A 25,911-nucleotide genomic window follows, 5' to 3' on the forward strand; every position below is an offset into this window, starting at 1 on the left:
TTCACCAAGTATAACACAATCCTAAGAGAAAGGTAAGAACTTATATAAATTCACAACCAAGCAGAATGGTTACTATCATGTTCAAGCAGGAGAATATATCATATAGAAATCCGAATCCTGGAATTGCGTCTTCCTCCGAAACACAAGCAATTAATTAAGAAAATACAACATATTCCCAGCACCCAGCAATAAGAAAACAGTAATGGGAAGATGATTCACTGTTACAATTCTCACAGACTCAGATTCTGCATCTATTCATGGGCAATAGAAGAAAACAATCGTCAGTTAACCAAGTAACGAAAAGAGCAATTTTACAATTACGCGACCAGACTAGAATTACTGATAATATTAGAAGTAGATAACTTGTCATTTTGTTTTCAATGTCCATCTTTAAGCATATTAATAAAAACAAGTGCCTTAAGGGCAAAGCAGGTCAATGTTCTCAATGGCAACTGGAGAAAGAAAGGAATTTAATGTCTTCAAGTCAGATTAAAAAAAAAAAAAAAAAAAAATTGCTTAAAAATTTGAAGGAAAGAATATGCATCAAAAATGATTTGCCAGTTGTTGTTCATGAATGTGTATGGATTGAGATTTAGCACATACCATTTTAATTTGCCTTGATTACCAATATTCCAGTTATTAGAATAGGAAAATATAGTAGTTTAAGTAGTAAAATTTTCCCATCTAATTTAGAGAGTTATTCCAGTCATTGCAAAAGGCAAAAGTACCATGAAGATGTTCAAAATTGGACTGGATATTTTAATAACGAAAGATGTGGATGGGAGAAATTTGTGAGGCCTTTGTGAAAACAGAATAGAGGAAAACAGGGGACCTTGTTTTTTTTGGCAAAGCTTTCCCCAAAGGTGTACACTTGCTGGAAGAAGTTTCAGTTTCAGCATGGAGAATGAAGGTTTTAAATTATCAACTACTTCATCGAACGTACATTTCAAATGCCAAGGGCTAGACAGAAACTATAACAGGGTAACGTTAAATTCTGTAGCCACCAGTAAGCTTAACATCATCAATACACTCGACGAACAAAAAATTTCACCAAGTACAAATCAATCCCAAGCAAAAGAAAATAGTTTATTGTAAATTCAAAACCAAGCAGAACAATTACTGTCATTTCTATATAGAAGAAAATATCATAAAGAAAATTCTCGAACCGCATCTTTCTAGAAACAAATAATTAATGAGAAAATAACACATTTATAGCGCTCAACAATTAGAAAATAGCAGATATATATTCAGAGATATTTTTAGTTGGAGTCAAAATATTAAGTATAAATCGAAACCCGAAATCTTATAACTTCGGCTTTCCAAACAATTTGTATTAACCCGATAAAATTCAATTCATAAACCAATAAAAACTCATCAAATCCTCTAAATATCAAACAATTAACCAATTTATTAAAATTAAATCAAATCCTTAAATCTCTATAATTTAGAGTTTCGTCAATTCTTTAAACCCATTAAAAATTAATTTAATAACTGTAAATCAAAGAGGAAAATGAGATTAAATATACCTTTTGAGATCTAATTTGAATACCACCACAAATAGTAAAACTAGTAGCATAATCTTCAACCAAAAAAAAAAAAAAAAAAAAAAATCGTCGATCAAAATATCAGTTTGGGCGACGTGGTTGGTGTTGGCCGGCTGGAATTTTGATAGAGAGAGATTTGATTAGGGGAATTAGAAATTTTGGTGGTTTGGGTTGCGATAGAATATGATTTATCCAATTTGGGGAAATTTTGGTTTCGAAATTTTTTATTTCTATTTTTGGGGATTAGTACAGTGGCCCACATGGTACATGCCAGATACTTTGTACGTCTGACTTTATTGTATAACAATATATCGGGCGGATAATATTAATATAAGTTTCAACTGCGATTCAAGCTAGCACTCTGAAAATTTACATTATAGAGAGTAAAAGATAAGATTTATATATGAATATATTATATTTGCAGTATGAACATATTGACATCAGGGTAAGAAAAACAGCGAAAAGATAAAACAATCTTAGGTGTTCTTCACGCGACTGCACATACTGTGCTCACAAATGATTGAGATTGTTCAAAGAATAGCACACCCTCCGTCATCTTTATTACGGAGCCTCTCAATCTCCTTATTCGCTTTCTTAAGATCCTTTTTAAGTTTACGAATTTCGTCGTTTGATTTCATTCCAGCGTCTTTTGCGTTCAATTCTGAATTTAATCGGGCAACTCGTTCCTCCAACAATTCCTTTTCAAGCTTTCTAGTTATCGCTGTGAGCTTCAACTCAAGCTATTAAAAACATCAACGTGGACCATTAAGCCTTAGAATAACAATATAATACAAATACTGCTCGATATTATTTATGAATGAAAAAGATAAAACATTAGCTAAAACATTGCCAAATTTATCAACTGGTGACAATTCCCAAGTAAAATGGCATCCCTAAATTTGATACAGTTGGAGGACCCCTGAAATCCTACAACCATTGTTAATCATATAAGAATATATGTTTACATAGGATCTAATTGATTACCAATATCATTCCAAGGCGTGCTATAATTTTAGACCAGCGGAAAGGGGAAATAATAGTAATAAAACAAGAAATACAGTACAAAAATGCTTGACAATAAAGGTGCAATTCGATATGAACAAACTACCCCAGGTACTCCGAACTCATATTACTTCTTAATTCATTGAAAGTCAAAATGCAAAAGAGTATCTACAAAACCTTTATGAAAAATTATAGTCATTAAATCAGAATATGTGAAAATATGGCTTTATAAAAGAGTTTTCTTCAATGAAATGGTAAGTTAAAGCCTCTTAAGAGGTGCATAAGAAATTTAATTTTTCTGAGGGCGGTGTTCTCTATAAGTACAGGGAAAAGCCACAATTGCACCTTTACCAACTTGCAATTATACAACTTAGAATATCTTACCGCAAATGCACATGATAAATCAAGAAATGAACATAGATCAACAAGATTACCATCTCACTAGTTCGTTTGAGTTGATCTTCATATGATCTTTCTATTTCCACCTTCTGTATATCAAATAAAGACATTTCATGACATATTTAATGTGAACTGCATGAGTCAAAAAAAAAAAAAAAAAAATCGTGAACAAACTCACCTTCACTTCAGCAAATATTTCATCTGTGTATGGTTGTCCACCATTCTGCACTATGACCCTGTTAACAAGGGATAGAAGCTCTCCAACTTGTTTAGCTCTTTTGGTTTCATCCTTAGTCTTGTTATCAAAAAGCACTCGCCGATTTTCACACAAAGCAAGAATATCTTGAGACAATGTTAATATAAATTTGAAAAATAACTTATATTAACCTTTTTACAGGATTAATGAACATTTTAAGAATCGTAAAGCTTGAAGATGTTCAGCCTAGCATATATATGCTAACCAAATAAAATAGTTCGAAAACAATATTTTTCTCAAGTTACCAACACGGCTAATAAATAAAGCTTAAGTTAAAAAAGAAACCTTTAAAGAATCTGGACATTCGCGACCCAAATACTCTTCCAATGTTTCCTCATTTTCTTCAAGTTCGTCCCCACCGGTGAAGACTACAATCATGTAGTTTACAATTTTTCTTCCAAACAAAGACTGCAAGGTAAGTACTGCATCTTTTTCTTCTTGTGTAAAACGGTTTCCCACTGACAAAACTAAAAGGATTGCATGGATACCATCCTTGGCCAATTTAATACATTTGACAATTTCTTTCACAGCAAATTCAGAGTCAGCAGACAAATCAAAGAGTCCTGCAATGACTCACCACATTAGTTTATTTGATGAACAAAATTCAAATACAAGATAAAAGTTGTAAACTGTACAATCAAATCCAAGTTACCATACCAGGAGTATCAATAACATTAATGATCGGGCCATCTTTGAGTTCAGTTTTCTGCAATTCAGTAGTTTTAGTAACACCAGATGAACTAGCCTTGGACTTAAAAGCCTTTTTTCCAAGAATGCTATTCCCGGTGGAACTCTTTCCATTGCCAGTACGCCCAACTAAAACCACAGTCCGTTCTCCACTGGCCACAGACCTTTCACTGGATAGGGAAGGGAGCTCCATACCATTATTTATCACAGCATCCATCACACTTCCATCCATTATGTAAAGATTAAATTACTTCACCTGCAATCCAAAAAACATTAAAAACACTTTCGATCAATCATTGCAACCCATGTTTGTTTTAATAATAATAAAAAAAAAAATTGGTCTGTCTGTGAGATTACTTACTTGAGTGTCTGAGGCGAGGGAGAGAGACAGTGAGAAGATATAGAGTTTGCGTGAGAGACTGAGAATTTATAAGGTCATAAATAGGAAAGAAAAGGTGGAATTTTTTTGCATTAAGTTACTTGGGAGTGATTGCAGAACATGAACTTGCTTGGATACCCAAACCAAAACTAAACTTAAAAACGCAACAATACCAAAAACAAAGTTAAGAACTAAATATAAAGCATATGATATGCCTAACTATAAACTCAAGCATAGTTCCATATGAGATTCGATTCTTTAATATTTTACACGTTCTTAACTTAAATGTCATTATATATTTTTGAGTTGAGGTTGAAAATGTATTTAATAATAACATTTAAAAGTTATATTCATAATGAATAGATAGGAAAAACAAAAAGAACCGTATTTTAAACTCAAATTTTAATTGATAATTTTAACAATATATCCCTTATTTAAATAAAAAAATGATTGCATTAGATGAATGGTATTGGTATTATAAGTCTGAAAGTGTGTTTACTTTTGTTTTATTATTTCATTTCATTAAATTACTATTGAACTTCAAACTTTTTCTGATGTTAATGTTTTTTAATCGATATAAAAGCTTATTAATTAACTATCATTCTGTACTTTTATTCTTTTTCTTTTCATCTTTACTCTATTGCGATGCGAATAATTGATTACTTGTAGAACCCAATCATGTGAAAAAAAAAAAAGTATATTGATTTGCTTTCTTCTTAATCTTGAAGCCAAAGAAGATCTAGCAAATCCCTCTTTGGTTCTTTTTGAGATTGTCTTCGTGTGGACTATGCAAGTTTGATCCTACACTTGGATCGGTAGCAAAACATTCGTCAACAAATTTGGAGGAGCCTCCAACGTGCGTTTGTTTTCTTTAAACTCAGATTTATTTCTCCTGCAGATTTTATTTAATATGAATTGTAAAATTATACCCTTGATCTTGGCTCATGTAAACGATCCCTGAATTATTTTTTTTGTTTCCGCTGCGTATACGGGACCGTTTACTAACATCTTGTTCTTATGATGAATGAAATACCCTAATGTGTGCCTTGAAGAGTGGATGTAGGCTGCCTTAGGCAAACCACTATAAATCCCTCTATGTCAATTATTCATTCAGCTCATTCCTGTTTTAATTCATCTCTAAATTGATAGCTTATTAATTTGTATAAGTTGATTGTTGAGTTTGCTCATTCATTGCTTTGATTGAAATCAGCTTCATTAATAACTGTATTTGTTATTACAAATTGGTATCAAAGCTTGGATCAAAAACTAATTAGGGTTATCTTTGATTTCTGTGTTTCTATCGTTACAAATTTTGTACCAAAACATGTCTACTAAATTTGAACTCGAAAAGTTTATAGGGGACAATGATTTTGGACTCTAGAAGATGAAAATGAAAGCTATGCTAATTAAAGAAGGACTAGCCTTAGCATTGAAAGGGGAATCTAGATTGCCTGACACCATGACTGAAGTTGAGAAGTAGGATGTTCTCAAAAAAGCTAAAAGCTCCTTGATCTTAGGACTAGGTGACAAAGTCCTTCGAGAAGTGAAAAAGGAGAAAACTGCTGCTGAAATCTAGAACAGGTTAGACACTCAATATCAATCTAAAGCTGTCCCTAATAGACTATTTTTAAAACAAAGATTTTTTGGATTTAAAATGGATGAGCATAAAACTTTAAAAGACAATAAGGATGAATTTTTGAAAATTATACAAGATTTAGAAAGCATATCAGTAGAGATTGATGATGAAGACCAGGCTGTAATCCTTCTAAATTCCCTACCAAAACCCTACTCTAATTTTGTGGAAACCTTAAAATATGGTAGGCGGACTCTAAAATTAGAAGAAATTGTAGAAGCCATTACAGCTAAGGATAGTGAGAATAGAATGAAAGATAAATTAGGCAGTGATGGGGAAGTCTCATGGTAAGGTAGATCAAAGAAGAGGAACTATAAAAAAAGGGGGGACACAATAGGAATAGATATAGTCGGTATGAGCAATGCGGTTCTTCTCATCAAGCACATTTTCTCTTAAACTCCTTCGCAATCGATATGCGCCACATTGGTATCCTATCAAAATCCCAAAACTATAAATAAATCAACATGATAAATACTTAGTTTTCAATAAACATTAAAAAAAAATGACCAACCAATTGTGTTTTTGTTGGAGCATCGTCAGGAAAGGTCAGTTCTAGACGGGTAGCATACGTAAGGGTTGAGAAGACTACGAGAAGAAGTATCATGAAAAGGGTGGCAACCTTAACTTTAGCCATCTTTTGATTTGGGGTGAATAAAAAGTGTTTTGAGATCAAAGGAAAAAGAATTTTGAGGTGAGCGTGTGAACTCTAAATTAGGATAATATATAGTTGAGAAAGAACAAAAGAATAGAATAGATTCAAGGTAAACCTATGAAATAAAACTGAAAATACTTTGGGTGGCTTCTAATTAACACAAGGCAGAGCCAGAAAATGTATTCTAGGAGACCAAAATGTAATGCTATATGAATGAAATGGCCAAAGATTAGGAATTACATGCATTGTATGGGGACCAAACTGTTAAGTTAAAAACTAAGGGAGGCCAAAGGAAATAACAAAATCTATCTTTATACTTTCTTTTTTTTTTTTCACATGATTGGGTTCTACAAGTAATCAATTATTGGCATCGCAATAGAGTAAAGATGAAAAGAAAAAGAAAAGAAGTACGGAATGATAGTTAATTAATAAGCCTTTATATCGATTAAAAACATTAACATCAGAAAAAGTTTGAAGTTCAACAGTAATTTAATGAAATGAAATAATGAAACAAAAGTAAACACACTTTTAGACTTATAATAAAAATACCATTCATCTTATGCAATAATTTTTTTTTTTAATTTAAATAAGGGATATATTGTTAAAATTATCAATTAAAATTTGAATGTAAAATACGGTTCTTTTTGTTTTTCCTAACTATTCATTATGAATATAACTTTTAAATGTTATTATTAAATACATTTTCAACCTCGACTCAAAAATATATAATGACATTTAGGTTAAGAGCTTGTAAAATATTAAAGAATCGAATCTTATATGGAAGTATGCTTGAGTTTATAGTTAGGCATATCATATGCTTTATATTTAGTTCTTTGTTTTTGGTATTGTTGCTTTTTTAAGTTTAGTTTTGGTTTGGGTATCCAAGCAACTTCATGGTCTGCAATCACTCCAAGTAACTTAATGTAAAAAAATTCCACCTTCTCTTTTCTATTTATGACTTTATAAATTCTCAGTCTCTCACGCAAACTCTATATCTTCTCCCTGTCTCTCTCCCTCGCCTCAGACACTCAAGTAAGTAATCTCACAGACACACCAATTTTTTTTATTATTATTAAAACAAACATGGGTTGCAATGATTGATCGAAAGTGTTTTTAATGTTTTTTGGATTGCAAGTGAAGTAATTTAATCTTTACATAATGGATGGAAGTGTGATGGATGTTGTGATAATTGATGGTATGGAGCTCCCTTCCCTATCCAGTGGCGAACGGTCTGTGGCCAGTGGAGAACGGAATGTGGTTTTAGTTGGGCGTACTGGCAATGGAAAAAGTGCCACCGGGAATAGCATTCTTGGAAGAAGGGCTTTTAAGTCCAGGGCTGGTTCATCTGGTGTTACTAAAACTACTGAATTGCAGAAAACTGAACTCAAAGATGGCCAGATCATTAATGTTATTGATACTCCTGGTATGGTAACTTGGATCTGATTGTACAGTTTACAACTTTTATCTTGCATTTGAAATTTGTTCATCAAATAAACTAATGTGGTGAGTCATTGCAGGAATCTTTGATTTTTCTGCTGACCCTGAATTTGTTGTGAAAGAAATTGTCAAATGTATTGAATTGGCCAAGGATGGTATCCATGCAATCCTTTTAGTTTTGTCAGTGAGAAACCGTTTTACACAAGAAGAACAAGCTGCAATACTTACCTTGCAGTCTTTGTTTGGAAGAAAAATTGCAAACTACATGATTGTAGTCTTCACCGGTGGGGATGAACTTGAAGAAAATGAGGAAACATTGGAAGAGTATTTAAGTCGCGAATGTCCAGATGCTTTAAAGGTTTCCTTTTTAACTTAAGTTTGATTATTAGCAGTGTTGTTAACTTAAGAAAAATATTGTTTTCAAACTATTTTATTTGGTTAGCATATATATACTAGGCTGAACATCTTCAAGCTTTACGATTCTTAAAATGTTCATTAATCCTGTAAAAAGGTTAATATAAGCTATTTTTCAAATTTATATTAACATTGTCTCAGGATATTCTTGCTTTGAGTGAAAATCGGCGAGTGCTTTTTGATAACAAGACTAAGGATGAAACCAAAAGATCTAAACAAGTTGGAGAGCTTCTGTCCCTTGTTAACAGGGTCATAGCGCAGAATGGTGGACAACCATATACAGATGAAATATTTGCTGAAGTGAAGGTGAGTTTGTTCACATTTTTTTTTTTTTTTTTTTTTGACCCATGCAGTTCACATTAAATATGTCGTGAATTGTCTCTATTTGATATACAGAAGGAGGCTATGAAACATCATGAACCAAGTGGAGGTTGATTCCCTAAAGAGATATTCAAACAAGAAGTTACAGAGCTGAAGGCGGAAATGAAAGATCATATGAAGATAAAATCAAACAAATTAGTGAGATGGTAATCTTGTTGATCTCTATTCATTCTTGATTTATCATGTGCATGCGGCTAGATATTCTAAGTTGTTAATTACAAGATGGTAATGTGCAATTTTGGCCTTTTCCTGTACTTATGGAAACGCCGCCCTTAGAAAGATTAATTTCTTATGCACCTCTTAAGAGGATTAAACTTACCATTTCATTGAAGAAAACTCTTTTATAAAGCCATATTCACATATTCTGATTTAATGACTATAATTTTTCATAAAGGTTTTGTAGATACTCTTTGGCATTTTGACTTTCAATGAATTAAAGTAATAAGAGTACCTGCGGTAGTTTGTTCATATCGAATGCACTTATTGTTTCAAGCATTTTGTACAGTATTTCCTTTTTTTATTACTATTAATTCCCCTTTCCGCTAGTCTGAAATTATGCACGCCTTGGAATGATCTTGGTAATCAATGAGATCCTAGTAAACTATATACTTATATGATTAACAATGGTTGTGGATTTCAGGGGTCCTCCAACTGTATCAAATTTAGGGATCCATTTTACTTGGGAATGGTCTCCAGTTGATAAATTTGGCAATGTTTTAGCTATGTTTTTATCTTTTTCACTCATCAATAATATCGAGCGGTATTTGTATTATATGTTATTGTAGGCTTATGGTCCACGTTTGTTTTTAATAGTTGAGTTGAAGCTCACAGCGACAACTAGTAACTGAAAAGGAATTGTTGGAGGAGCGAGTTGCCCGATTAAATTCAGAATTGAACCAAAAGACGCTGAACGAAATCAAACGACGAAATTCATAACTTCAAAAGAGTCTTGACGAAGCGAATAAGGAGATTGAGAGGCTCCGAAACCACCAAATGGACCAGACTGTGCTATTCAATGAACAATCTCAATCATTTGTGAGCACAGTATGTGCAGTCGCGTGACGAACACCTAAGATTGTTTTATCTTTCGCTGTTTTCTTACCCTGACGTCAATAGTTCATACTGCAAATATATATATTCATATATAATCTTATCTTTTATTCTCTATCATGTAAATTTTCAGAGTGCTAGCTTATTGCAGTTGAAATTATATTAATCTTATCCGCCCGATATATTGTTATACAATAAAGTCAGAGGTACAAAGTCTCTGACATGTAACATGTGGCACGGTACTAATCCCCAAAAATAGAATAAAAATTTCAAACCAAACAAATTTCCCCAAAATTGGATAAATCACCAAAATTTCAAATTCCCCTAATCAAATCTCTCTCTATCAAAATCACCACCAGCGCGTCATCCAAACTGATATTTTGATCGACGATTTTTTTCTTTTTTCTTTTTTTTTTTTTTTTTTTTTTTTTGGTTGAAGATTATGGGTGCATTTGTTTTATTATTTTCGATAGGATTTTGGGGATAGTATTGGGTTGTTGGATAAGAGAATATTACGAGGTAAACTTTAAAAAATTATGAAAAAGCCCTTAGATTTACTAATTTAATTAAAGACCCTAATATATAAAATGACAAAAACACCCCCACCACCTAGTGCCAGATTCCAGCCACCACCGCTGGAATCTGACTGGAAAATTTCGTTACGACACAGACCGGTTGGATCTGTGCCGTAACTCGTCGTTATGGCCTCTTCCGGCTAGATCCACCACGGATCTGGCTAGAAAAGGCCAAATCTACGAACTGTTGTGGCTGCGACGGCCAGAAAAGGCTGAAACGACGGCCATTTCCTTGGCCGTCGTTGACGGCAGATCTGGCCTTTTCTAGCCAGATCCAGTCTGGATCTGGCCGGAAAAGGCCAGATCTGGCCATTACCAGCTATTTTTGGTGGCTATGTGACTATTGTGATAGATTCCGGCTACCACCGGTGGTGGTTGCTGAAATCTGGCAGGTATTGGTGGGTGGGGGTGTTTTTGTTAGTTTTTAAACTTTTTAAAGGGGTATTTAATGAAATTCATAAACTTATAGGGTCTCAACGTAATTAAAAAAATAGACTAATATTTTGGGAATAACGTGTTAAACAACATTTGAAAAATAGGATTGGAAATATGGATAAAAACTATAAGCCAAACACACCCTATGCTACTGTTTTTACTATTTGTGGTGGTATTCAAATTAGATCTCATACGGTATATTTAATCTCATTTTCCTCTTTGATTTACAGTTATTTATTTAATTTTAAATAGGTTTAAAGAATTGATGAAACTCTAGGTTATAGAGACTTAAGGATTTGGTTTAATTTTGATATATTGGTTAATTGTTTGATATTTAGAAGATTTGATGAGTTTTTATGGATTTATGAGTTTAATTTTATCGAGTTAGTACAAATTGTTTAGAAAGCCGAAGTCATAAGATTTTGGGCTTCGATTTATACTTGATATTTTGACCCTATTGACTAAAAATCTCTCTGAATATATATCTACTATGTTCTAATTGTTGAGCGCTGTGAGTAAGTTATTTTCTCATTAATTACTTGTTTCTCGGAAAATGCGGTTCTAGGATTTCTTTATGATATTTTCTTCTATATAAACATGACAGCAATTGTTTGCTTGGTTTTGAATTTACAATAAACTATTTTCTTTTGCTTGGGATTGTTTTGTACTTGGTGAAATTTTTTGTTGGTCGAGTTTATTGATGATGTTAAGCTTACTGGTGGCTATAGAATTTAACTTTACCCTGTTACAGTTTCTATCTAGCCCTTGGCATTGATATTGTGTTAAAACATTAATCAAGGCGTGCACATTTGAAATGTACGTTGGATGAAGTAGTTGATAATTTCAAACCTTCATTCTCCATGCGGGAACTGAAACTTCTTCCAGCAAGTGTACACCTTTGGGGAAAGCTTTGCCAAAACCCAAAAAAAAAAAAAAAAAAACAAGGTCCCCTGTTTTCCTCTGTTCTGTTTTCACAAAGGCCTCACAAATTTCTCCCATCCACATCTTTCGTTATTAAATTATCCAGTCCAATTTTGAATATCTTCATGGTACTTTTGCCTTTCGCAATGACTGGATAACTCCCTAAATTAGAAGACGTGAAAATTTTACTACTTAAACTACTATATTTTCCTATTCTAATAACTGGAATATTGGTAATCAAGGCACATTAAAATGGTATGTGCTAAATCTCAATCCATACACATTCATGAACAACAACTGGCAAATCAGTTTTGATGCATATTCTTTCGTTCAAATTTTTAAGCAATTTTTTTTTTTTTTTTTTAATCTGACTTGAAGACAGTAAATTCCTTTCTTTCTCCAGTTGCCATTGAGAACATTGACCTGCTTTGCCCTTAAGGCACTTGTTTTTATTAATATGCTTAAAGATGGACATTGAAAACAAAATGACAAGTTACCTACTTCTAACATTATCAGTAATTCTAGTCTGGTAGTAATTGTAAAATTGCTCTTTTCGTTACTTAGATTTAACTGACGATTGTTTTTCTTCTATTGCCCATGAATAGATGCAGAATCTTGAGTCTGTGAGAATTGTAACAGTGAATCATCTTCTCCATTACTGTTTTCTTATTGCTGAGTGCTGTGAATATGTTGCTATTTTCTTATTAATTGCTTGTGTTTCGGAGGAAGAAACAATTCCAGGATTCGGATTTCTGTATGATATATTCTCCCACTTGAACATGATAGTAACCACTCCGCTTGGTTGTTAATTTATATAAACTCTTACCTTTCTCTTGGGATTGTTTTATACTTGATGAATTTTTTTATTTTGTTGAGTGTATTGATAATGTGAAGCTTGCTAGTGGTTACAGCCTGCAGAATTTAGCTTCCCCTCAGTACAGTTCGGCAAGCCCTTGGTATAAGATCATTGTGTTAACATTAGGCTGTTTTGATCACCAATGACTCATGGAGGTAAGATGAATAAAAGGGAAAATATGGGGAAACACCAAGACATGCGGCTGATTCAACGGTAGGGCATCATGGGTTGCTTTTGATTCAATAACTTACCACTTTTGGCTTGATCTTATGATTAATAATATTTAATGATGCAATTTACCCAGTGATATGATGTTAATTTGATAATCTAGTTGCTTTTGATTCAATAACTCATGAGTTAGCTATTTTATTCATCAAAATATAGTTAGAATGCCTACCATAAATAGCTACACAAAATTTTTATCATTTTTTGTTAAGCAGAAGCTAAAATTAAAAGAGGAACTGGGTTTTCAACAGTTGTGACCAACTTACTGTGCTCTTTAATGAGCAAGCAAGAGATTTAAAGAATTCTATCTTCCATCAATCACAACCTAATATATTGTTAAAATTAAACAAAGATAATAATTCATAGATATTCTTCAATTAAATAGATCGGTATATATATGTAACGTTAGCACTAGTGATTTATGCATGTATCCACAATTTATGTCACATACTCACATCAAACACAAGCGCATGTATCGATAATTTATCTCCTCTCAAACACAAGTGATTTGCACATGAATAGACAATTTATCCCTCTCAAACACAATCAAATACCATTTTTACAGTAAAACAAAGTTGATGACCTTAATTATGAAAATTATTATCTAGGGTAAACTTTTTTAAAGTACACAAAATAATAATAATAATAATAATAATATAAAGGATAATTTGAGGAAAGATCTCTTTAACTTTGAAAATTCGATAAATCTGAACCAAATCAAATTTGAACATTTCATTGACCCACCAGTCACAGATATTGAATTAGAAGATTGATATATTATAGAAAATTCAAAATATTTTTATCCCTAAGATAATTTGTTTGATGAGCAAGTTATATCAAATAAGGACATCACGTTTTTGCCCTTGGAAAATTCGCTGTGAGGCTTTTCCAAGTAGAAGAAGGAGTGTTTTAGGAGAATGTGGGATCTCAATTTTGGATTGTCCTTACACTTAGATTCTTTATTTAGTTATGATTTTACTTCCTTATTTTGAGAATATCTCTAAGATAGTTTGTTTGGTGGGCAAGTTATTTATGTTATTTGATATGGTCAAATTCTAGTTTAGATCAAGTTGAAATTGTCGAAACCGTTGAGTGAGTAGGAGACCAGGTTCCATCTATAAAATAAGCTTGGAGATCGTACCATAAGCATTTAGTTAATAAGGAAAAAAAACACAGATCGAGAAAGAGTTGAGTTGAATTGACAGATGGGTTCTGTGTTGCGTTCAGAAAATGTTCGTCCTCATGCAATTTGTTTTCCATTCACAGGTCAATGCCACGTAGTTCCGATGCTTAAACTAGCAAAAATTTTGCACTACAGAGGCTTCCACATCACTTTTTTAAACACAGAGTTTATCCATAGTGTTCTACTAAGAACCCAAAGCCTCGACTCTCTCAATGGGATCTCCACTTTCCGTTTCGAGACCATCCCCGATGGCGCATCCCTCCATCTGATATTCAGTATAAACTTAACTATGCCTATCTCTGTGCTTCAATAAAGAAATCTTGCTTGGCCTCCTTTAAAGATCTTCTATCTCAACTCTACAAAACATCTAAGTCAAACGTTCCTCCAGTCACTTGCATAGTATCTGATTACATTATGAGCTTCACTCTTAAAGCTGCTCAAGAGCTAAATATTCCCAACGTTCTTTCATGGACAGCCAGTGCTTGTGGCTTCATGGATTAAACGCAGTTATGAAATTTAAAAGAAAAGGGTTTGTTCCCTCTCAAAGGTAATAAACATATAATATTTCTTTCATTGTTTGTAGTTTGAAAAAATTTTGTACTAATTTTACCTTTTCTTTTTCATTTGTAGATCCCAGTTATTTGACAAATGGGTTTCTGGATGCTGCAATTGATTGTGTGATGACATGGCTTGCAAATTGCCACGTTGGAGTCAAAAGGAGTCAAAGCATTTTTGAAGAATTGTTTCCACTGGCCTATGTGATGTTGTTTTGGTTTTTAGCTTAAGTGACCTGTTGTGGCACTTGATCCTTATTTCACTGTAACCACCTTGCCCCTTCCCAACTCACTTCTCTCTCGATTGTTCCTTCTTGTAGTTGCTTGTCTTTAATTTCTCTGTAATCTTGTTCTTATGATGAATGAAATACCCTAACATGTGCCTTGAAGAGTGGATGTAGGCTGTCTTAGACAAACCACTATAAATCCCTCTGTGTCAATTTTTCATTCAGCTCATTCCTGTTTTAATTCATCTCTGAATTGATAGCTTATTAATTTGCATAAGTTGATTGTTGAGTTTGTTCATTCATTGCTTTGATTGAAATCAGCTTCGTTAATAACCGTATTTGTTACTACAAATTGGTATCAAAGCTTGGTTCAAGAACTAATTAGGGTTATCTTTGATTTTTGTGTTTCTGTCGTTACAAATTTTGTACCAAAACATGTCTGCTAAATTTGAACTCGAAAAGTTTATAAGGGACAATGATTTTGGACTCTGGGAGATGAAAATGGAAGCTATGCTGATTAAAGAAGGACTAGGCTTAGCATTGAAAGGGAATCTGGATTGCCTGACACCATGACTGAAGTTGAGAAGCGGGTGTTCTTTTAATGACTTCTTTCTACTAGTATACTTTAGAACATATACGATAAAAATATACATAAATAGCATAAGGAAATTAGTTGGGCCCAAATTTTTCTTTACTTATAAAATACTTCTTTACATACATCAAAATAACAAGTGCAAAAACTTAGCAACGGTGGACAGTAACGCCAATCCTCTCTGCTTGTTGACGTCCTTCCGACCACTGCTCACCTATTTCCTGCAAAAACATGGAAAAACAACGAGGTGAGCATAAAAATGCTCAGTAAGTAAATCCCTTAACTCTTCTCTTTCTTTGATTCTTTCCTTACTTAATTCTCTTCTTCTTTCTTTCTTCCTTATTTCTTTCTCTGTTTCTAATTCTCACTGTTCTTTTCTTTCTTTCTGTTCTTTCTTCCTTACTCTTTCTATTCTTTCTATTCTTTCTAACCATGATGGAATTCATGGTAATATGCATGGATGGAATGTATATGTAATAATGCATAAAAATGCATTTTATTTCTTCTTTCTATTTCTTTTTCTATTTTCTTTTCTTTTCTTTTCTTTTCTTTCTATTCTTTTCTTTTCTTTGCTTGCCCAAGCTTCTCTTTTCTTTCTTGTTTTTCATTTCTTTTCTTCTTCTTTGCTTGTTCAAGCCTTCTCATTCTTTCTTATTCTTACTCTTTCTCATTCTTTCTTTTCTCATTCTTATTCTTTTTTATTCTTATTATTTCTCATTCTTTCTTTTCTTATTCTTTCTTATTCTTATTCTTTTCCTATTCTTTCTTCTTTTCTTATTCTTTGCCGATCAGAGTCAATTGATGCATGGATTTGGAACCTTGGCCGTGTGAGTGAGTACAGTCCTCATCTACATGCACTCTTGCGGACCGTACAATTTCTTCTTTCTTCTTAGGCCACTCAATTAGGGTGGCGTGCATGTAGGAATTCTTCTTGGTACAACTCTCATCCACATACACTCTTACGGGTCGTACAATTCTTCTTCTTCTTATGCCACTCAATTAAGGTGGCGTGTATATGGGAATTTCTTCTTAACACTCACGGCTCCCCATCGCATAACCTATTCTTTTCTCTTTTTAACACTTTTTCTTTCTTTAATTCTTTAATGGCTTTTCTTTCTTTCTCTTTATTCTTAGAGTGTTTATTCTTAACATTCTTTATTCTTTATTCTTTATTCTTCATGCTTTATTCTTAAAAAAAATTCTGCACATATACAAATATATGCATATGGATGGCTCACGCTTAAAATTCTTACTTAAATGCACTCATGAAATGCAAATATGCAATGTTGCATAAAATTAATGTTTCTACCCAAACTCATACTTCTCTTAGGCATTTCATCAAACAAGAAATGTGCACATACAAATCCTAATTTAATTATCATTCTATTTGTTTCTCAAGCCATCCAAAAAGAGAGAAAAACTCTCTTGTAACATCACCATACCAACACGGCAAACACACTCCCAAAAATTTCTCCAATTTTTCCAATTTCAACCCATCATCAAACCATCACATACACTTCTCATATTCAAATATATCCAACAACAAGCATAATTCATCATCAATCTCATCTCAATTTCTCAATAATCATAACATATGTTTGCTCAAAAGAAATCTCTACTCACTTGAATTTCTTAAACTTTAACTTGAGTTAGATTTTGAGTGGAATTTCCTTACCTTATGCTTGAGTAGTCTCTCCTAAGCTCTCTACTCTTGTTGGATTCAAATCTTCTCTTAACCCTAAGTATAAACTTCATAAGAACTCAGCTTTTACACAAATAAATCATAGATAAAGAGCATGAATTCTTACCTTTTGAAGCCTAAAATCAAAGCCCTATGAAAAACCACTCAAAAGCCCTCAAAATCCTCGGAGGATTGAATAAAAATTTGAGAGAAGATGGGGGAGGAGTGTGGCGGTGGAATGAAGAAAGTAAGGGTTTCAAACCCTTAATACTTTAGTTTATAAACACACTTTCCTATTTTGCCCTTACTCTTTCTTGAAAATTCCATCTATGTCCTTTAGTCAATTACCATAATGCCCTCATTTTTATTGCATTCTCTATGAAATTCTATATCTTTTCACTCCCCACAATTTCTACTAATTTTGAGTGAAAAGACCATTTTACCCTTAATACAAGTTTAAGGCATTTTCTTTACATTCTCTTAAAATCACTTTAACAAAAATTAACTAAAGGCTACAAAAACATAAATTAAATCATGTACCTCCATGTCGGGCGTTACAGTTCTCAACAAAGCTAAAAGCTCCTTGATCTTAGGACTAGGTGACAAAGTCCTTCGAAAAGTGAAGAAGGAGAAAACTGCCGCTGAGATCTGGAACAGGTTAGACACTCAATATCAATCTAAAGCTGTCCCTAATAGACTATTTTTAAAACAAAGATTGTTTGGATTTAAAATGGATGAGTAGAAAACTTTAAAAGACAATATTGAAGAATTCCTGAAAATTATATAGGATTTAGAAAGCATATCAGTAGAGATTGATGATGAAGGCCAGGCTGTAATCCTTCTAAATTCCCTACCAAAACCCTACTCTAATTTTGTGGAAACCTTAAAATATGGTAGGTAGACTCTAAAATTAGAAGAAGTTGTAGAAGTCATTACAGCTAAGGATAGTGATAATAGAATGAAAGATAAATTAGGCAATGATGGGGAAGGTCTCATGGTAAGGGGTTGATCAAAGAAGAGGAACAGGAAAAAAAGGGACACAATAGGAATAGATCCAAGTCCAAAACTAGGAAATGGAAATGCTTCTTCTGTCACAAGGAAGGCCATCTTAGGAGAGATTGACCTGAGAGAACTGGTAAGAAGAAGTATGAAAAGGAGGAAGAGGGAGGTAGTGCTGGTGTTGTGTTTGAGGGTTATGAAAGTTCAGAGGTGTTAGTTATCTCTAAAGGTAATAGTGAGGAATGGATCTTAGACACATGATGTACCTATCACATAACACCTAATAGGGAGTGGTTTAGTTCTTTTCAAACTCTAGATGGTGGGAAAGTTGTGATGAGAAATAATGCAGTATGTTGCATTAAGGGTATAGGCACTGTTAAACTAAGCCTTCACAATGGCCTAACCAAAACCCTCATAGATGTGAGATATATTCCTGACCTAAAAAGGAATCTAATATCACTAGACACTCTAGACTTAATAGGATTGAGTTACAAGGCCTCAAATGGAAGCCTTAGTGTGATGAAAAGATCACTAGTAGTGATGAAAGGTGAAAAGAGAAATGGCCTTTATATGTTAAAGGGTAGGACAGACATAGCTGTTGTAGGGTCCCCAATAACACAAGAAAAAACCTTATTGTGGCATCAAAGGTTGGCACATATCAGTGAAAGACAGTTAGATGAGTTAAGTAAGCAAAATTTGTTAGGAGGGGACAAGACTGGAAGTTTAACCTTCTATGAACACTGTATCTTTGGCAAAATGTGCAGAGTCAAATTTGAATATGGTAAACATTACTCAAGCTCACCACTTGAGTATGTTCACTCATATGGATGGGGACCAGCTAGACACAACTCACTGGGGGGCTGCAGGCACTTCATCAGCTTTGTAGATGACAATTCTAGGCATGTCTAGATATACTTCCTGAAGACCAAAGATGAGGCATTTCTTAGGTTTAAAGAATGGAAAACAACGGTTGAAACTCAATCTGAGAAGAAACTTAAGAGGCTTAGGATAGATAATATTCTTGAGTTTGTAAATAATGAATTAAATAGTTTCTGCAAAAACCATGCAATCGTTAGGCACAAAGCTGTCAAGAATACCCCACAACAGAATAGCCTCTATGAAAGAATGAATAGGACAATCCTAGACAAAGTAAGAAGCATCCTACCAAACTCTAAACTTCCTATAAAATTCTAGGCAAAAGCTGTACATACTATGGTGTATTTGATCAATAAAACCCCCTCATCTGCCATAGATTTCAAGGTGCCTTTAGAAAAATGGACTGGACACCCTATAAAACTGGAAAACTTAAGAGTTTTTGGGTGCCTATCTTATGTCCATGTAAAGGAAGATAAATTGAAACCTGGAGCCATTAAGTGCCTGTTTCTTGGATATCCAGAGGGAGTAAAAGGTTATAAGTTCTGGAATCTAGAAACTAAGAAATATATAATCAGCAAAGATGTGGTTTTTAGGGAAGAGGTCCTTCCTGGACTAGAAAATGAACATGGAAAACCAATTGACATTGCCTCAGGATTAGATCACCTAGAGTTGGAAATTCAGGATGTAGTTTCTAACCATCAAGGTGGAGCAGAAGAGATTGTGGAGAATCTTGAAAACCATGATACAAATGAACCTAGTGAGCAAGGGGAACAAGGGGAAGAGGAGTCAGATTTGACAAACTATCAGCTATGTAGAGATAGAACCAAACGAGCTATTAAACCTCCCAATAGACTAGGATATGTAGAACTGGTAGCTTATGCTCTTCAGGTAGAAGAAGAGCTGAATGATGAGCTTAAAACCTTTCAAGAAGCTATATTAGGACTTGAAAAATTAGAGTGGAAGAAGGCAATCGAGGAAGAATTCAGTTCCTTAATAAAAAACAATACCTGGATCTTAGTTGACAAACCAGAAGACTGCAAGGTGGTTAAGTGCAAATGGATCTTCAAAATGAAACCAGGCCCAACTTCAAAAGAATCACCTAGCTACAAGGCTAGGCTGGTTGCAAAAGGATTCACACAAGTGGAGGGCATAGATTATAATGAAATATTCTCCCTAGTTATAAAGCATGCATCAATCAGAATTCTGATTTCTCTGGTTGTACAATTTAATCTGAAATTGGAGCAACTAGATGTAAAAACAAGATTTTTACATGGTGACTTGGAAGAGAATACTCTGATGGAGCAACCAAAGGGATATTCAGGACCAACATGTAAAGAGTGTCTTCTAAGAAATCACTTTATGGTCTAAAACAATAACCACGACAGTGGTATAAGAAATTTGATTCTTTTATGATTGAAATTGGCTTTAATAGATGTCAGTTTGATAGCTTTTTTTATTTTAAAAGAAATTTTCATTTGACACATATTTACTTGTTGCTTTATGTGGATGACATGTTCATTACCTGCCATGACAAAACTGAGCTTACTCGATTGAAGAAAACCCTTAATACGAAGTTTGAAATGAAGGAGCTAGATCAGGCTCTAAAAATCCTTGGTATTACCATTGTAAGAGATATAGTGCAGGGAAATTTGAAGCTAGTTCAAGAAGACTATGTAGAAAAGATCCTACAGAAGTTCAACATGTAGAATGCTAAGGCTGTCCAAACTCCCCTAGGGCAGCACATCAAATTATCACATGATCAGTGCCCACAAACAGAAGAAGAGCAAAAGGAAATGTCTACCATACCATATGCAAATGCCCTGGGCAGCTTGATGTACTCAATGGTTTGCACCAAGCCAGATCTAGCATATTCTGTGACTTTAGTAAGCAGGTTCATGAGCAATCCAGGAAGACTACACTGGTCTACTCTCAAATGGATTTTAAGATACTTAGATGGATCCAAATCAGTGGGCATTGTGTTCAATAAGAACAAAGAAGAAGACTACTGCATTAGAGGGTTTGTTGATGTCGATTATGCAGGGGACATTGACAAAAGAAAGTTCACTTCAGGCTTTGTTTTCACATTATGGGGGAATGTGATTAGCTAGAAATCAAAACTTCAGCATATTGTTACACTCCCTTCAATAGAATCTGAGTATGTAGCTCTGACAAAACCAGCAAAAGAGGCTACATGGCTCAAGGGTTTTGTGAATGAACTGGAGCTGGAACAAAAGACTATGGTGATCAATAGTGACAGTTAGAGTGTAATCCATCTGTCCAAAAACCAAGTCTTCCACGAGAGGACTAAGCACATCGATGTCAGGCTCCACTTCATCAGAGAAATGGTTGAAAAAAGAGAAGTCAAGATTGAGAAGATAAAAGGAACACACAACCCTACAGACATGTTCACCAAACCAGTAACTGTAGACAAGCATAGGCTCTGTATGAGCCTACTCCAAGTTCAAGAATAGTCTAGTTTTGCCAAGGCCACTTAGGGTGTCAATTCACAAGCCAAGGTGGAGAATTATGATGACATGGCTTGCAAATTGCCACGCTGGAGTCAAAGCATTTTTGAAGAATTGTTTCTACTAGCCTATACGATGTCGTTTTGGTTTTTAGCTTAAATGCCTTATCGTGGCACTTGATCCTTATTTCACTATAACCACCTTGCCCCTTCCGAGCTCACTTCTCTCTCGATTGTTTCAGCCCTAGGTCTCGATTATACGGTTATCAAATCTTGTTGTACAGCTGGTGATTGATCAACGGAGTCTATTTGTGTATAAATCCAGACCTATATGTGTGAGAAGGATGCAGAGTGTGAGGTTTATCGAGTGTGTTCCTTCCTATAGTTCATTGTCTTTAATTTCTCTGTAATCTTGTTCTTATGATGAATGAAATACCATAATGTGTGCCTTGAAGAGCGGATGTAGGCTACCTTAACCGAACCACTATAAATCCTTCTGTGTCAATTTTTCATTCAGCTCATTCCTGTTTTAATTCATCTCTGAATTGATTGCTTATTAATTTGTATAAGTTGATTGTTGAGTTTGCTCATTCATTACTTTGATTGAAATCAGCTTCATTAATAACCCTATTTGTTACTACAGATTGGTTACCCGGTATGGAAGCCATTAGATTAAAGGACTTGCCAACTTTATTAATATCTACTGATGTGAATGACATAGTGGTAAATATCTGCATGGATGGAATGGAGAATGTTTTTAATGCATCTGCAATCATTTTCAATACCTTTGATGATTTAGAGCTTGAGATTTTTGAAGCACTTTCTTCCACTTTTTCGGGTATCTACAGTATTGGTCCACTTCAGCATCTTCTGAATCAGGTGCCAGATGATAAAGCTCTTAGTTTCATAGGATTAAACTACTGGGTCGAAGAACCAGGATGTATGGAGTGGCTCGATTCAAAGGAACCAAACTCTGTCATTTATGTTAACTTTGGGAGTGTGACTACCATGACAAAACATCGACTTGTTGAATTTTCTTGGGGTCTTGCAAATAGCAAGAAGACCTTTTTGTGGGTAATTAGGTATGATATGATAAAGGGTGAATCAATCGTTCTTCTTCAGGATTTAATTACAAAAACCAAAGAAAGGGGTTTCTTGGCAAGTTGGTTTTGCCAAGAAGAAGTTATAACTCACCCAATGATTGGAGGGTATCTAACGCACTGTGGTTGGAATTCTATGATGGAAAGTTTGTGTAGTGGCATGCCTATGATATGTTGGCTATTCTTTTCTGAACAACTAACTAATTGTTGGTTTTCAAGTACTAAATGGGATGTTGGCTTGGAATTAGAATCTAATGCTGACAAATTTGAAATTGAAAAAATTGTGAGAGAATTGATGGATGGAGTAAAGGGCAAACAGATGAAGAAGAAAGCGATGGAATGGAAACTATTGGCAGCAAAGGCAACTACGGCTCCTAATGGATCATCTTACTAGAAGTGATTAACAATGTTCTTTTAAAATCAAGAAATAATTATGAAGATTGATATATTTTGTTACCAATAAATTTGCGACGTAGCACAACCTAATGTTATCGGGGCCATGCTATGTAAGTCCCTCACATATGATCTTTTTTTTTTTTAATAAGTTTTCTATCCATTTTGAATTTAATACCAGTTTTAGTTGATAGATTATTATTTATTTCATATTATGCAATCCATCTTCAGGATTTTAATTATAAATTTTATTATTTAACGGTGGTATGGTTATAGTATGGAGGGAGGCGTTTACACACTTCAGATACGCATGGATTACCCAACAAAAACAAAAACAAAAACAAAAACAAAAACAAAAAAAAAAATCATAAATGCAATACTAGGTCCAAACATACAGACATTTGAGTCACAAAGTTAGTTATTCAGGACGCATTTAATATTCAGAGTTTGACAGACATAAACTAAAACTGGAGAGCCTAACAGCACACCTGGTCTTTTCTAGGTAACTAATTAAGGACAAAATTATATATATAACAAAGCAACAAATACTGTTCCTAAGGGTAAAAAATATTGTCCCTGTTTTCTAAACAAAATGAATTATAGTGTCCTTGTGCCTGTCTACCCTTTCCATTTTATTGCCTCTTGACTCTTGGATGACCATTTTCCATTTTATTATTCATAGTGAAGTGTTGAGAGACAAGGAAGAAACCTCTCAAACAGTCAAACTTTTCATTTCCCGAGTCTCTCTCTTCTTTTCCCAAACTCTCCTAATTTCTCTTTCATTTTTTATTTATCTAAAGAGTCGTTCTTCCAGTTGGCAATAAGTTGAGAGTTGCATTGAGAACACACCTTCACCAATTAAAAAACTAGTTCTCTGTTTTGCCCATTCAAGAACTTAGTAAACTAGAGAGTGGTTGTGATTTAATTCATAATGAGAGGGTGAACCTCTGTTTATATAATGGGCTAAGATAGTTTGAGTCCTTGTAGAATTCGGAGTTCACATAGTATCAGGAGTTTGAGTTAATAGGAAACTCATAGTACTAGTCTAAGAAAGACTAAGAGTACTAGTTCATATAAGACTATGAGTCTTTGATGAACTAAGATTCGTATAGGACTTAAATCCTATTGTTGAATGAGTATAGACTGGTGGGCTAGAGTCTAGGTCAACCTAACCTATAAAGTGGCCCAACTCATGGAGCGGCCCAAAATGTAGATTGGCCCAATTCGTAAGCTAGCCTTAATCATAAAATGATTCAACTCATAAAATAGCCCAACTTGTGAAGCGAGCTAACTCCTGGTGTGGAACAGCTCATAGAATGGTTCTTCTTACATAATGGGCTATCTCATTGAATGGTTCTTCCACATGATGGGTTTTGATGTGGGCCCAACTAGAGTTGGGTTGTAGCATTGGCTTGTATGCTAGACACTTAAATGGTCCTTTTGATATTGGGTCTGATAGAGTCCAGTACTAATTTTGGCTCATATAAGAAATAAATAGGATATTTAAAAATACTTAAATATTTTTAATAAAAATAATATATAAAGAGAGTTCAATGTCACATGCCTTATTACTTGGTTGCATAGCAACAAATGCATGATAATTTTTCCTTTGAAAATATACTCAAATAAATGTTAATATTATAATTAAAGTAAATAAATTACAACATAATTATATTTTTATTTGGGTTAATTCCAACAGCCTCTAAGAATCATTAAATTTCATACATTTAATGGTTTTCAAAAACTATTAAATATCTTATATCCTGGATTTTTTATACAAAAAATGAACTTGTCTGTAATTTTTAGAAATATTTAATGGTTTTTTTTAAATTATTGGACACCTAAGCTTTGACAATATCCCAAGAGGCTGATGAAATTATCCTTTTTATTTTTATTTCGATCAACATCGATGAATTAGTGTACAGAGTTTTTTGTACACATACAATCACCTTCTTATATATATATAGCACAAAACTTCAATTTGCTTTTTTTTTTTTTAATATATATGGTTTATGATAGAAAAACAGTGAAAATATTAAACGAATTGCAATTTCATAACCCAGAAAATTGATTAATAAGATCGACACCTATAATGGTTAGAAAGTATCATAAATTCCCTAATAAGTTTTCTATTTTTGCTAATTTTAGGGTGATTTCGATCATTTTAATGATGTATTTAGACATTTTTATAATCTTTTCACAACTTCTGAGTGTCCATGACATTTGTTGGTCAAAGGACGAAAATGCAAAAAATTAAAGTAGCAGGAGGAAAATGTAATTCTGCAAGACGGTGTCGTTTTTTATTTCAGTAAAGTCAGTTGTACAATGCACTTTACTTTACTACTTTACTCTTCATCCTTGTCTTTGTATAAAAGAGTAAAGTTGTTCTTTACTGCAGCTTGACGAATTGAATCATCAAGTAAAAGAAAATCAAACACATTTCTCTCTGTTTTTCTGTTTTGTTTGCAATTACATGGTATCAGAGCTCTGACTAATGTCAATGGCCTCAGATCCTGCTATCTCTCAATCGCTTAACAGCACCAGGAAGATGATGTCTAAAATGCAGAATCGGGCTACCTCAGTTCTTGCCTCGAGCTTGCAAGTAATCAATCCCAAGCTAACGAGGAACAATTATCGGTTTTGGAGCTCTCAAATTCTCTTTGCTGTTGGCTCACATGAGCTAAAAGATCACCTATTAGGTAGAGTGCCTTGTCCTTCACCTATTCTTATTAATGATTCTGAAGTTGAACTAAGTAGTAATACTGTTGGAGAAACCTTAAATCCAGCTTATATTCTGTGGAAAAAGACTGATAAATGCTTAGTGAGTTGGTTACTAGCTTCAATTAGTGAAAGCATGTTCTGTGTTGTGTCTAAGTGTAGGTTTTCCAATGAAATTTGGTTAGCCTTAGAAAGTGAGTTTGTTACAGACTCAAAAGCTAGAGCTTTACATTTGAAAATTTTGCTTCAAACAACTCATAAAGGAGGATTGAGTATTA

General features: G+C 33.8%; 2 protein-coding genes and 1 pseudogene across 3 annotated transcripts; 2 read left to right on the top strand and 1 right to left on the bottom strand.

Moving 5' to 3' along the window:
* Window positions 1-1,925: 1,925 nt before the first annotated feature.
* Window positions 1,926-4,271, bottom strand: LOC116107907 (immune-associated nucleotide-binding protein 9-like). The gene is made up of 6 exons (XM_031394178.1): window positions 4,250-4,271; window positions 3,859-4,144; window positions 3,487-3,764; window positions 3,124-3,240; window positions 2,981-3,034; window positions 1,926-2,284 (listed from the first exon to the last, which is right to left on the bottom strand). Exons 2-6 carry the CDS (start codon window positions 4,118-4,120, stop codon window positions 2,075-2,077), a joined length of 921 nt encoding a protein of 306 aa, XP_031250038.1. The 5' UTR covers window positions 4,121-4,144; window positions 4,250-4,271; the 3' UTR covers window positions 1,926-2,074.
* A 3,239-nt stretch (window positions 4,272-7,510) lies between these two features.
* LOC116107913 (immune-associated nucleotide-binding protein 9-like) lies at window positions 7,511-9,644 on the top strand. 2 transcript variants are annotated; one of them, XM_031394187.1, is made up of 6 exons: window positions 7,511-7,584; window positions 7,688-7,975; window positions 8,070-8,347; window positions 8,545-8,709; window positions 8,800-8,930; window positions 9,597-9,644. In XM_031394187.1, the coding sequence occupies exons 2-5, from the start codon at window positions 7,711-7,713 to the stop codon at window positions 8,836-8,838; spliced, it is 747 nt and encodes a 248-aa protein (XP_031250047.1). In that variant the 5' UTR covers window positions 7,511-7,584; window positions 7,688-7,710; the 3' UTR covers window positions 8,839-8,930; window positions 9,597-9,644. The 2 variants fall into 2 exon arrangements, with proteins under 2 accessions (XP_031250047.1, XP_031250048.1); XM_031394188.1 differs by having other exon boundaries at window positions 7,512-7,584; window positions 7,693-7,975.
* A 4,389-nt stretch (window positions 9,645-14,033) lies between these two features.
* Window positions 14,034-22,916, top strand: LOC116107824 (annotated as a pseudogene).
* Window positions 22,917-25,911: the final 2,995 nt, after the last annotated feature.

Source organism: Pistacia vera, unplaced genomic scaffold, assembly GCF_008641045.1.
Source record: "Pistacia vera cultivar Batoury unplaced genomic scaffold, PisVer_v2 Contig549, whole genome shotgun sequence".
Lineage (NCBI taxonomy): Eukaryota > Viridiplantae > Streptophyta > Magnoliopsida > Sapindales > Anacardiaceae > Pistacia > Pistacia vera.